At 43.5% G+C, this 14,087-nt stretch overlaps 1 protein-coding gene across 7 annotated transcripts in view; it reads left to right on the top strand.

The window, feature by feature from the left end:
- The first annotated feature begins 1,455 nt into the window (after positions 1–1,455).
- The window catches only part of RAPGEF2 (Rap guanine nucleotide exchange factor 2), a 255,991-nt gene continuing 243,359 nt past the window's right edge, over positions 1,456–14,087 (top strand). For 5 of the 7 annotated variants that reach the window (XM_043902317.1, XM_043902318.1, XM_043902320.1 and 2 more), the window contains exon 1: positions 1,457–1,659. In XM_043902317.1, coding sequence (XP_043758252.1) covers positions 1,591–1,659 — 69 coding nt within the window. In that variant the 5' untranslated portion in view covers positions 1,457–1,590. Of the gene's footprint in view, positions 1,660–14,087 lie in introns of all 7 variants that reach the window. The other 2 variants (XM_043902314.1, XM_043902316.1) reach the window with 1 other exon arrangement.

Consider the following 14,087-nt stretch of genomic DNA (forward strand, 5'->3'; position numbering starts at 1 on the left):
TGTTTGCCTGTCTTGGGGCGGTGTTTAGTCCAGTATTGAACTCTTCTTAGTTTCGCGGTCACTTAAGTGTCAGGCGCCTGCTGAGCACCGAGGCAGGGGGGAACGCTTTCCCTGAAGCAAGTCACAAATAAACCTAGTAAACCCCTAGAGGACTGATTGTCTCTGCAGCGACTCGGAGCCCAACCCCTGGGTTCAAAACGACTGCCCAGGGCGGCCCAAGCTGCGGCCGGACTTCTGTTCCCGGTCAACTTTCAGCCCCGGCGGCCGAGACCTGGCGGCAGGGGGAGTATGGACAGGCGAGGGGACGCGGCAGATCCCCCGGGATCCTGAGTGGGATGTGGGTAGGGGGCGCGGCGTAAGCCGGGGAAGGGGTGGGGAGGGGGACAGGGGAGTCTGCGCCTTCAGCCCCGGCGCTGAGACTCGTCGCCTCCCCGAGGCCAGGTGGAGCGGGGCCCCCGCCAGCCCCGCCAGGGCGCTGCCACCCCGGGCCGCCGGGACGCCCGGCTCACCTGGGCCGCCGAAGGTGCCGCTCACCAGCGAGGGCGCGGCCGGCGGGCCTACCGGCTGGGGGCCCGGGGGCGGGCCCGGGCGCAGGACGCCCGGCCCCCGCCGACGCGGCGCGAGCCCACTGGCCGCAGACCCGTCACTCACTCTTCACCATGGTTGCAGCACAAAGCGACCGGCCCCGGAGGCCGTTTCCTCCCTAAGGAACCGCGGGGCGGCGCGGAGGCGCAGGAGGAGGAAGAGGCGGGGAAGAGGAGGGGAGTCGCCGCTTCCCAAACACTCTCCGGGGGGCAGTGCGCGACGCCCGCCGCCGGGAGTCCGGACCCGGCTGCCCGCGGCCCCTTCCCTCCGCGCCCTCAGACCGGGAACAAAGTTGCCGAGAGTCAGGCGACCTAGGGCGCAGCCGGGGGCGCTCTGGCCGCTCCGCGCGCGCCGATGGGGGGAGGCGGCGGCGGCGGAGCGCACGGTGGCGGCCGGGGCGGCGGCGGGGCGGCCCGAGGGGATGCAGCAGCAGTCGGGGGGCTCGGCGGAGCGCAGTAGACAGAGCTCCGGCGCGGCGGAGACGGAGACCGAGGCGATTCAGCTCCGGAGCGTCCAGACCTGAGCCAGTCCTCAGACGGCGGCCGCGGTGCCGGAGTGCTTTCCGGAGACCCCGAGAGGAGGGGGCGGCCCTGCGCCCGGAGGAGCAGGAGGCCCGCGCGCCCCAGCCTCCCCCCTCACCGCGGCTCGAACTCCCTAAAAATAACTCAGGCCCAAGAGGGCCGGGAGGAGCCGCCGCCGTCCCCGAGAGGAGCCGGGGAGGCGTGTCGAGCCAGGGCCCGGAGGGAGCCTTCCCGACCGCGCGGCGCGGAGGAAGCGGAGGAGGCGGAGGAAGCGGGAGCTCCCGGCTGCCGGGCGCCTCGGGAACCCTCGGGCCTCACGCCCCCCGCCCCGCCGCGCGCCCCGGGCCCCGCCGCCCGGCCGCCGCCGCGGTTTGGCTGGTTGGCCCGAGGCGGAGCGCTCAGGGCGGAGGCGGCGGCGGCGGCGCTGGGCCGGGAGGAGGCGGCCGAGGGCGCGGAGCGGCTCCGGCCCGGGCCGCGGGGGGAGATGGCGTCCTACGTGGATAACAGCTTCCGCCAGGCGGTGATGAAGAACCCAGCCGAAAGGACCCCCCAGGTGAGACCCGCGTCGGCTGCGCCCTCCCAGCCCCCACCCCTCCTGACGCCGTTTGCCCCGCGCACCCGCGCCTCCCATCAGGTCCCCAACTTCCAGTGGCTTCCCATCTCCAAGCCTTCCCCGGCTCGTCCTGGCATTATTTTCCCCTTCTCTTGGGTTTTCTTCTTTTCGCTGCCTTCTCGGTACTGTCCTGCCCCCGCGATTGTCCGGCGGGGTTGAGAGGTCTTTCCCGAGCGTCCCGGCTTCCCAGCCGCGCACTGGGCCTGCGAGTCTGCGGGGGTGACCTCCCCTCGGCCGTCCCTCTTGCCCCACCGGCCGCGGGGCTGCCTTCCTCCCCGAGCCTATGGTCCCTTTCTGCCTTCACAGTTCAGGGTGTTCGTAGAGGTGTTGAGGAAACTTACAGGGCTCTGCGAAAGACAAATCCGCCGTGTTCTTCTAAAGTGAAACGTTGAGATGTTTGTATATTTACTGTTTTGCTTTTTGGGGGGAAAAAAGGATGCCGCTTTCCAAAGAAGGGAGGAAGAAAGTTGGATAGCTAGGTTACTGCTTGTAGTTTCAATTGCAGACAGAACTGCAGAGCAGGCATGCTCAAATACCAACCGCCCCCCCCCCCCCGCCCCCGCCCCCGGGAAGGGCACCCTGCGGATTCTTCTGGTGTTGCACAACCTTGTCAAAATTAGGTAAGTTTGTTAACCTTTATGCATTTCGTTTACCTTCAGGCTTATTTTTCTCTGGCTTTAAGTGGAGAAATTGCTGATGGTGTTGGATCTGGTCGTCTCTAGTTGGACTAGAAAGGGGGAAATTTATAAAAATGTGGTGGTTTGATTTTTTTTTTTTTTGGTTGTAGTTGCTGACTGGATAATGACGCATACGTTGGGATGGTGACTCCAGGGGATGCTGCTGCCAACCTTCTTAAGACAAATAAGCCCTGCTGATCCTTGGGGCCATCAGACATTTAGGATCTAGTGCTTGAAAGAGTGGCTTCACTTGTTAGGTGTTGGATGCCATCTGTTCACATCCAAATGCTCTCCTTCTCTGCCGTTGACGGTTGTTATTTAATGCGGGGAGAAGAGGATAAAATAGACTCTTCCACCGGCTGCCTTTGGGCAAGGCCCAGGAATGGCACCTGGTACCGTTTTTCATTTTTTTTTCTGATGCAGCCGTCACATCTGGGGAGTGTAGCTAGAGTGCGCATATTTACCAAACATGTGGAAGATGGGTGATAAATTTTACAAGGAAAATTCAGTTCACACGGTCACTGGAAAGTTCTCGTTCTAAAGGTTACTTTACCAAAAACAAGGACTGTCTGCTCAGGTCTTGCTGCCCTGCTTCTCCTGTGCCTTTCCCACCTCCTGTTGGTTTTGCGGTTGGCAATCACTCGGTCCTCTGCATCTGAAACTGTAGGTTCTCAGCCACAGTGTGATGGAAAAGCTAATTTCAGTGAAGTGTTTCAATGCCTTTCAGTGTTTGAGGTGCCAAGTGAAATCACACATGCTGAGAATATTAGAACTCAGTAAGGTGGTCAGAAAATGATGTCAGAGGCCTTGGTTGGAAATTAGAGAGGGGGGAAGTGGTGTGGTTGGCTGATTAGAATAGCAATGACTGAATACCTACTATCAGGTGGCAGGGGGTAGTCGGTCACCAAACAAGACTGAAAGAGGCAGAATGTCCACTGTGACAGTGCATGGATTGTGCCAAAGAAATGAACTGTTAAACTTTCCTGTTTCCGAGCCAGCTGTGGAGAACAGAGTGAAAACCGACCAACGTAGAACTTGGCCTGAGTCAGAAGTGGGTCAGTTGCTACTGACACCAACAATGTGCAAGCTTCACTGACAGCCTCAAAGCAGCATTTTTATTTCCCTGCACCTCCCCCCCCCCAACACCTTCACAGAACAAGTCACCCTAAAGAAACTTACCAAACATTTTGAACTTTCATAAGTGTCCACCCTATTAACTTTAATGCCCAGTGCAAATCTCCATGTGTATCATTTTAAAGAGAAAGTAGTTGGTAAGGTGGATGCTTCCCATCTTTACCTGGCTCGTTAAAAAGAATTACTCTTCTTCTAAGTTTGAAATTTACTCAGAAGTAAAAAACAAAACAAAACTTTGGTATCAGGTGCCTTTTCTGTTGAGTGTGCGTGAATGCAAGGACTAGAAGTTTTCCTGCACTCTCTCTTCTCATGACTACTTGAGAGTTAGAATTTTGTAATATAAAGGCAAAGTTATTAAACCTATGAACAGACACACGTGAATCAGGAAAGTTATGCTGTTGTGCTTCCTTCTGTTTCTCAGGAAAGATTTATGAGGAGTTTGTATGATTCTTATGACAAGCAAAAGAAAGGCACTTTAAGAAGAAAGAGGAAAAAATATATATATATATTTTGTTAAATTCATTTCCTTTTTTTTTTAAATCCCACCAACCCAGTCTCCTAAACCCTGAGAGGACATACTTTTGTACCAGGTCAGTCAGTTGCCTAGAAGTAATCATGCTGTCACTTGTATAACCTAAAAGTTAGCTAAGAAGTTAAAGAGGTTTTGGGGGCAGGGAGAACCTCAGCGCAGACACAGAGACTTTGAAAATTATTATGAAATTAGGAAGCTTTTCATAGCCACCTGGGAAATGGAATCCATTTTTCCCATTTATTTAGGCACTTCACTAGAGGGGAGATGGTAAGGAGAAGCAAGCAGAATTGTCACCTGAATTTTTAGCCAGATGTTGCACATTCGGATGTAAGGGGCTGTCATTATTTCACCTGGTATTCTGGGAGGAGGAAAAAAAGCTATCTTTAATCCAGTATGTGTCTAATATTGTGTGTCTGGAAAATGGCTAAGTTGTAGTCAATGGAGCACTGTATTCTTACTAACAAACCTCCTTGAAAATAAGGAACACTACACGTTCTATTGATATTTTTCAGTGCATCTCTTGTTGAAAAACAGAACTCTTAAGTAATTGCTTTATTAAACTCTTTGGGTTTATGTCTGTAATCACTTAAGTGGGAAGCTTGGTCACCTAAGCAATTTAGTGAAGTAAAAGATGTAAATAAATTACAAACAGCTTCGCCCCCAAGGCTTTAAACAATAAAATGAGTTTTCCAAACCATTTTATTAACTTATTGAGTTCAGACCCTTTCAGATTGCTTAGGTAGGGTGTTTAAATGCCTGTTTTTAGTCTTTCAGGTGAAACATCTATTGCAGAGTTGTTTATTCTGCTTTAAAGATTTAATATGTGTTTTTAGCTAGTTGTAAAAGTTACTTTTTAAAATGATTTGTGTTTTAAAATGGTTTGTATTTTAAAAAACAGCTCCTGCCTCACCTTTTCCTAGTTAATAATATTACTTTGTTCTTCACTGATTTTTTTGGGGGTGTGTGTGGCTATTAACCTTTTGATTTAGTTGCTAATTCATGAATTTGTCATCAGAGGTCATAACTGTGCAAGACAATTCTTTGCAAAAGTCACTTGGTAGAATACCTCTTGAGTCTTAATGAGAGGGTTGAAAAAGTGCCTTTAGCACAGGGAACTTTAAATTGTGAGAATCTGCACAAAAGTTTCTCTGGTGGATGTTTAACTTTCAAATCTAGTGGAAGAATTGTCTATTGACACATAAAAATTTCCATTTCTTTTTATCATTGTTTACTGGCAGTCTTATATTTTCATCTGACAACTTATACTTTGATTATATTTTGGCTCGTTTGGGGGCTCTAATAATAAATAATTTGTCTCAAGTAGTTTTTTTTCATAAAACACAACTAAATGATCTGGGTGCAATTTTGAAAAGCATGTCTCACAAAGTAATGCCTGTTTGGCTACAAGCATTTACCTCTTATAGCAATGATATTTGAATTTGGAGGTTAAAAAAAATGCACATTTATTACGAAAAGCTAATTTCAGACTGTATTAGCATGTGGCTCTGAACAAGTGAGGACTTAAGTTTGTGGTAAAAATTATTAACATTCTTTTTCATTATTGGTGGAAACTTAGTTGCCTTCAAATAACCTTTTAAGCATTTAGTAATTAACAGTTCCATAATTAGCTTTGCATATCTTGGCTGAGATTCAAAATGAATCTAACTGCAGTGCTGTGTGGAGGCTGGTTTAATATAGTCCTTCCCAGACGATTTTCACAGACACTCAACTCCACCCCCCCACCCCCCAAATTAAAAAAAAATGAAGAGGACTTCCGGGTTGCCCACTTGGTGCAGTTTTCTTCCTCTCAAGAAAGGATGTAAAATAAACAAACAAACCCAGCTATAAACTCTTAACGCTATAATTATGAAAACTCACCAAGGTTTTTTTTTTTTTTTAAATAATTGAAGTATAGTTGACTTACAGTGGTCATTTCTGCTCTACGACGAAGTGACTCAGTTCAGTATGTATATCATTTTTTTTGGCAGCCCTGGGTCTTTGTTGCCCAGGCTTTCTCTAGTTGCGGTGCGTGGGCTTCTCGTGGTGGCGGCTTCTGTCCTGGAGCGCGGGCTCTCGGTGCGTGGTCTTCAGTAGTTGCAGCATTCAGATTTAGCAGTCGTGGTGCACAGGTTTAGTTGCTCCTTGGCATGTGGGCTCTCCCTGGACCAGGGATGGAACCGTGTCCTTGGCAGGAGGATTCGTAACCACTGGACCACCAGGGAAGCCCCTATAAGATCTTTAAAACCTTCTTTCCCATTTTGGTTTATCACAGGATTTTGAATATAGTTCCCTGTGCTCTACAAGACCTTGTTTATCCATTCTATGTATATAATGGTTTGCATCTGCTAACCCCGAATGCCCAATCCATTCCCCCAGTCCCCTCCTGTCTGAAACCATAAGTCTGTTCTTTTTTTTTTTTTCTCTTTAATTTTCTGTTGGCCTGAGAAAACTTCATCCAGGTAGATTTGAGGGGGGTAGTTAAATAAACACAGTAAGTCTGCCTTTGATGTTTGAAATTCAAGTCATATAAAGTTGTATTACATAAAGTAATAGCAGCATTTGCTTCCGACATAAGTGAATTATTTGAAATAAAGATACAGTAACCTTTTAGAAAAACAGAAAGACTGCCTTCTTGACTCTTTTGAAAAAAGTGGTTGTTGTTTTCTTAGCTTTGTTACTTTGTAAGTTTGAAAAGGAATTATAATTCCCTCAAAGAACTTTGGTCTAGACTTGTGTAAAGAGATATGGAAGTGTGAACCCTGGTGAGAGTTCCATGATATTGGTATCATATGAGCTGTTCCCTCTCCTCACCCTGTTTTTGGTAACAGTTTTCTAGAGGTTTAGAATTTCTCAGATATTTCATAAGAGCTAGATAAACTGCAATCAGAACTTACATTTTGATCCTGTTAACTGCTGGGAGTTCAGTTGACCAACCAATACTTTCTGGCCCTTGGAGGCTCTCTGTTCCCCAGCTTGTGGTGTGTGTTCACGTAAAAGCTAATCAGAAGAGACGAGACCCTGAAGAAGAATTTACCATTGGTGGTTTATTCTGGGGAGGGCTGATAGTAACTTTCTCAGAAGCCAGCTAGCAAGCAGTGGAACTGAAGGGATGGACGATGGTGATTCTGATCTCTCCTGAGTATTCATGCTAGAGACAGCACGTAGGAATCCTCCCGTCAAACATTCCCTGACAATGATGCACCAAGAAGAGCACTTCTGAAGTGGTGTTCTTACTAAAAAGCCCTTCAATTTGAGTGTCAGAGAACATGGCAAATTCAAATTTTAGGATGCTCTACAAGACAGTCTGGAGGTGGAAATGGCAACCCACTCTAGTATTCTTGCCTGGAGAATCCGTTGGACAGGGGAGCCTGGCAGGCTATACAGTCAATGGGGTCGCAAAGAGTCCGACACGACTTAGCAGCTACACACACAAGATGGCCAGTACCCAGAAGTGTTCAGGTTACAAAAGGATGACATGCTGAAGAGCCACAGATTGAAGGAGACCGAGGAAGCATTATAACCAAATGAGCTGTGGGATTCTGGGTGAGGTCTTGGACCAGAAAGTAAACACTGGGACAACCGGTGACATTTGAATTGATAGTTTTACTGTGGCAGGCTGGATGAAGAGTGTATAGGATCTCTGAACTATCATTTATAAAAAAAATAACTTCTTTTAGTGTAAAGCTATGTCAAAATTAAAAGTGAAAGAAAACCAACAACCAGCTTTTGGGGTTGTTTTGACTCTGACAAGAGGCCACCAAATTAAGATATTTAAAAAAATTATCTTTTTTCCTGAGTTAATCTTAATGAAGAGCTCAGTACCTTTTAGCTAAATATTTTGCATACATTAGGCCATTAGTAACATGGCTGAATCAATATATTAGAGGAAATTAAACACACACACATGCACACACATCCAAGCTTGTAATAAATGGACAAGAGCTAAAATTTATTCACCTTTTTCCCTAAATTTTGTAGATATTTCCATAAAAATGCAGTGTATTTTACCAGTTTTGAAGGTTTCATGATCCCAAATGTAAGTGAATTAGAATACTTGGTGTATGAAGAAAATCTTCAGGAGATAAAATATTCCATGCACGTGAAGCAAGTAGAAAAGACACTGGTAGTAGTTTAAGGAAGTCAGTGGAGGTGAAATCAAGTTTGTAGCATCCACCTCTCTTTCCTTTCCTGTGAACTTAAAAAGTCTTTAAATTGTTACTTTTGGTAGGAGTGAGGAGGTGGAAGGGAGGGGAAGGGTGGCAGTGGGTGTTGACGAGGCAGGTCAGAGGCCCTATTACAGCTGGAGCTGATGAGACCTCTGAGCTGCGTGTGCAGCGTTTCATTAAAATCAGTTCAAGACAGAAATATCTCTACAAATCTTTTTTTTTGTATATATGTATTTTAGGTATATATACTGTAAAATTGAAATGCAAAGGCATTATATATAATATAATAATGCCTTTGCATTTCTGTTACAGCCTCCCCTCCTCTGCCAGCCACCTACCTTTCTTTTTTGTGTGTGGTTAATATTGGAGAATACATGCTGTTTTTGTATACTATGTACTTTTTTTTTTCTTTCTATAACTGAAACTAGTGCTGGAAGATTAGATGAAAAAATGTAGGTGCTAACATTTGAGATAACTACTCATAAACTATAAGCTGGGAGGTATTTACTATTTTCAATTATAAAGATAAAGCCATTTGTTTTCTATATTTCAATAGGATTTTTTTCTGTGATTTTTCAGTAACTGCATTTGAGGGCACAAGTGAAAAAGAAGAGCTGGCCAGCCTTTGAAGTAACTAAAATCTTACATTAATAAAGTAAAAAAAGTGAAAATATATAGATATTAACTAGCCCTATTTAACACTTGTCCAGTTGTTCTGTATATAAGTTAAGTATTTGAAGTCTTCAAGGCAGTAAAGTTTCTGATTTCTTCTGTAAGTGACATTATGCAGTCTTGCAAACTCCACACTCAAATTAGAACATTTTTGGTCAAATTGTTAGAAATGTTCGGCTAAGTTAAATTAGTTACTGTATTAAGAAAGTGCTTGATCAAATTTACACATTTCCAAACAACTAGAGCTGAGTTTTAAAACTCACGAGTTAAAAAAAAAGATTGAAATGCCAAGAATAGAGGTGAAGAAGAATTTGTTTGCATTTCAGTTTTTTCTAGTCTTCATTTGTGTCAGATTCCCTTACTTTTGTGGGACTGGAATAAACGGAGGGGCGAGCTTTAGGGGCTGGCTTTATCAAGCACTGCTCTGCTTCTTCAGTTGGGAAACCACAGACTTCTTTCAGAGGCAGACAGTGTATGCGGAGACCCACAAGTTCTTTAATCCCAGATGTGAATCTCCAAACCTAAAGTCATCTGAGACTTAAGTTGGAATGGGTGAGAATTCCTATCTTGATTCCATTTTCTCTCGTATGGTTTGAATCTACATCAGTTAGAGGAAGCTCTGTGGGGGTCAGCATGGTAAAATCATTTCACTTTAAAAGTCCTTGTTCCCACTTGACATTTGGTGGGATGGCTGCTTTCCTTTGTAGTTGCACATTTGTATCTTTAAGTGCATTCACAGTAGAGTTATTTTGAGTTTATTGAGTATATTCCCTTCATCTAACCTGGTGGCTGTGACCCTGAACTTTGGTGTCCAGACCACAACTCATGGGGTCTCAGGCTTTTGGATTTCAAGGACTTTTTAAAAATCATAGAACTCTGGGCTTCTGATATTGATTTGTCACCTATTTATTTTGACAAGTAAGCTTGTTAAAGTGAATTTAAACTTGCTCTCCACTATTCTCATTTCATAAAAGAAAAGTGAAGTCGCTCAGTCGTGTCTGACTCTCTGCGACCCCATGGACTCTGAAGCCTATCAGGTTCCTCCATCCGCGGAATTTTCATGGCAAGAGTACTGGAGTGGGTTGCCATTTCCTTCTCCAGGGGATCTTCCCAACCCACGGATCGAACCCTGGTCTCTCACATTGTAGGCAGATGCTTTACCGTCTGAGCCACCAGGGAAGTCGCATCATAAAAGAAAGGTCATTCTATTATCATAAAGACAGAAAGGTTATAATCTCAGAATAAAGTTAGCTCTGTTTCACCATATTCTGTTTTTGTCAAGGATTGTTAAAATTTTGCCACTGATGAGTATGGGGCTTCCCAGGTGGTGCTAGTGGTAAGTAGCCTGCCAAAGCAGGAGACACAAGAGATGTGGGTTTGACCCTTGGGTTGGGAAGGTCCCCTGGAATAGAAAATGGCAACCCATTCCAGTATTCTTGCCTGGAAAATTCCATGGGCAGAGGAGCCTGCTGGTCTACAGTCCATGGGTTTGCAAAGAGTCAGACACGATTGAGCAACTTATATTACCAGCCTTACATGATTGTATAGATTAAATATGCTCATGTATTTTTTTTTTAAAAGTCTCTGACTTGAGTGCTTAATATTTGTTATATTTTAAAACTTCTTATTTTATTTTGGAGTATAGCCTATTAACAATGTTGTGATACTTAAGGTGGACAGCGAACTCAGTCATTCAAACACACGTATCTATTCTCCCTCAAACTCCCCTCCCATATTACTGTTTTTCAGTTGTTGGTGTTTATTTTTCCCTTAGATAATTTTTCATCATTCATGTATCTTACAGTTAACTCACTGAAGTGATTATAACATAAATCTAATTGGTAGAGTTGATTCATGGCTCAGATTGTGTTGGCATTGCATTAGTCTGCAGGTTATCAGAAACCGCACGCATGGAAGCTTAGGGATGGGCTTATCTTTCTCAAAAAATAAGAAATCTCAAGTTAGGCCATTCAGGCCTGATGGAGAAGCTCAAAGATTTCATTAAGGAAACTAGCTCATGCTACTTAGCAAGTGATTTTAGGTTTCCAAGTCCCAAGATGATGGCTGCATCCCAAGCAGGAGAGATGGGAGGAGGTTGAAACTCTTACCTCTTTTGTTGGTAAGAGTTTGTTATTTTGAAGGGAAGTCCTCTCCAGGCGTTTGTCATTGACCAGAGGCTGGGTCACATGGCTACTCCTAGTTGCAAAGGAGGCTGGAAATGTGAGCATTTTGCACTTAAGCCTGTATTGCAGAAAGGCAGGAAAGAAGGAGGTTAAGATGAATGGGTGCTATGAGCCGATAGTATTTGTCCACCTTACTTTGTGTAGGAAACGGATGATTGCAAGAAGTTTACAGAGTGATTCTCAGGAGACCTCTTTGAAAGTCTTACTTCCAGAGGTCTTACAGTAACATATAGAGCTAACGTTACTGTAATTGCAGTTTTGGAGTCACATAGATATATTTAACTTTTTAGTTCAGTTATTCGATATATGACTATTAATTTTCTGAAGCACAGTCTCTTATTTGAAAACAGAGGTAAAAATACCAGTGTATGAACATTATATATAAATTTAACATTATATATAAATATAAATAAAATACTAAATGTGACTTTTAAGTATGTTTTTAAGTGGGAACTACTGATTTACATATTGATTTAAAATAGAACATAGGTTTATATTTTCTACATTCTTTTTGCCTCAGTTGCACTGTTTTAAAATTTTATTTCATTCCTGTGTGTTCAGTTTTGTGTTCTGATATTTCTGTGTGTTGTAGCAGTGCTTTGTCATTTTTCTGGGACTTTTAAGTTTTCAATTTGTCATTCCTCATACAAGCTGAATCATCATCATTTTATAAATATGAAATCATATATAAAATACTTGTAAAAGATAGCAGTTTAAATAGTTTTTTGTAATTTGTTGAATTCATACTTATATCGTAAACTTATGTCTTTGAGAAAAGTGACTTCATATTGAATGTTACATGAGACTAGTGAAAGTGTGTGAAAGTGTTAGTTGCTCACTTGTGTCTGACTCTTTGTGACCCCATGGACTGTAACAAGCAAGGCTCCTCTGTCCATGGAATTCTCCAGGCCAGAATACTGGAGTGGGTTGCCATTCCTTTCTCCAGGGGATCTCCCTGACCCAGCTATTGAACCTGGGTCTCCCGTGTTGCAAGGCAGATTCTTTACTATCTGAGAAGACTGACTTTGATATTAAAGTTTTAAGTATGCAGTATGTCTTGCTTTAGAGTAGATGTGTTTAGTTATGGGCTTTTAATGATAACATTCAAGATTTATGTAGATAAACTGCTCTTATGTGTAGTGGGGTCAGTTAAACCATTTCCTATCAGAAGCTGATGGCTAGAAATGTTACTTGAAAGAGTCTGGGGTATTTGTTATTTTAAAACATTCTGTTTTTTTTTTTTTTTTTTGTAAGTTATTTGTTTTTGGGAGGGGGTCTAAGGTCTAAAATATGGCTGAATCTGGAGTATAAGTTAAGACTTTGATTTCATCTAAAATGGATTAATGTGTAAGGTGTCTGTTGGCCTCACTGGAGAGATTGCTTGGCTGGAATTTGCTATGTCTCTTTAAAACTCAGGTCTTGGCATACCCCATAGCACAGAACTGGAGCTAATAAATGCTGTTTAATGACTTGATTTTTTTTTTTTCCCTGAGAATTTGAGATACAGTGGAAAATGTAATTATATACTTCTACATTAATAGTGAATTGGATAGAAGCTGAATAGGAGCAGTAGTTCCAGAAGCCCTCCTTTATAGAAACATGTAACTTGGTGGAACAAAGTTTTTTTTCTTGAGTATCAGGCAGTTGCCTCTCCATAAGTTTAATCACTTTGGTACTGATATATTGAACTGTCAGTTACACTATATTTGATTGTTATTTAATATAGTGTATAAACTCTTCCTCTGAGCTCCTGTGACACCTTTGTTCTACTTTGCAGCACCTTTTTTTTTTTTTTAATTACTTTGAGATTTTTGACTATGGTCAGGGACAGTAGTGTAATGACAGACCTAATTTATAAAATTCAATTCAGTTCTAGTATTGAGAACCAATTTGCTGATAAACTGTTACTAAGTGGAAATCTTAGCTTTGATCCATTTTAATAGATATGACTGTTTGTATAGATTAACTCCTTGGGCTTCCTAGATGTTGTATTGGTAAAGAATCCACCTGCCAATGCAGGAGGTGCCGGTTCAATTCCTGGGTCTGAAAGATAGGGAGTAGAAGAAATAACAACCCACTCCAGTATTCTTGCCTGGAAAATCCCATGGTCAGAAGATCCTGGTAGGCTACACTTGCATGAGGTTGCAAAGAGTGACTGAGCACCCACATATTAACTTCTTAAGGGGCAGTTTCAGAAATAGATTAAATACTCTCTGCTTAGATCTTTACTTACTGATTACATATAAAACTTTAGAAAAAAACTGTACTAAGACTTATTCTGGGTAAAATATTTACACATTTGTAGTAAAAGACATCTTAATTAAACATATGTATAGTAGAATTTAACTTCATTGATTTCTACTTTTTACCTGTACACTGTAATTTTTAATTTTGTCATGTAATGATCTTTTTTTTTTTTTTTGGTCACACCGCCTGACTGGTGGGATCTTAGTTCCCCGACTGGGGATCAGACCTGGGTCCTCGGCAGTGAAAGTGCACACAGTCCTAACCCCTCGGCTGCCAGGGAATTCCCACAATGCTCTTCTTAATGGGAAGGGATGGTGTGATTCTGGAGCATGGGAAAGGCATGTAGTCCATAGACTGCTTCCCTTACCTGATGATGCCTGAAGGGACCTTGAGGAAAACAGACTTGTCAATATTGGTTCTTGATGCTGGATGGAACCTTAGAATCAGCTATCATCGTACCACACACTTGGAGTCTTCCAGGGGCCTATGGAGAGTCCTGAAAATCTGGTCTAGTCTCCACCTTTAATTTCTATTAGAAAAGGGAGACTTACTGCTTAAAAAAAAAAAAAGCTGCAAATCCCTGATCTAGTTTGGGACTCCTGAGAAAATAAATACCAAGAGAGGTTGGTGAGTTTCCCCATTCCACAGGGACAGAGCCAGCACACTGTTGAAAACTTAATCTCCTAGATCAGGACTGGGTAAACTATAGCCCTTGGGCCAAATTCAGCCCATAGCCTGGTTTTGTGTATAAAGTTTT

This window comes from Cervus elaphus, chromosome 5, assembly GCF_910594005.1.
Source record: "Cervus elaphus chromosome 5, mCerEla1.1, whole genome shotgun sequence".
In the NCBI taxonomy this organism is placed as follows: domain Eukaryota; kingdom Metazoa; phylum Chordata; class Mammalia; order Artiodactyla; family Cervidae; genus Cervus; species Cervus elaphus.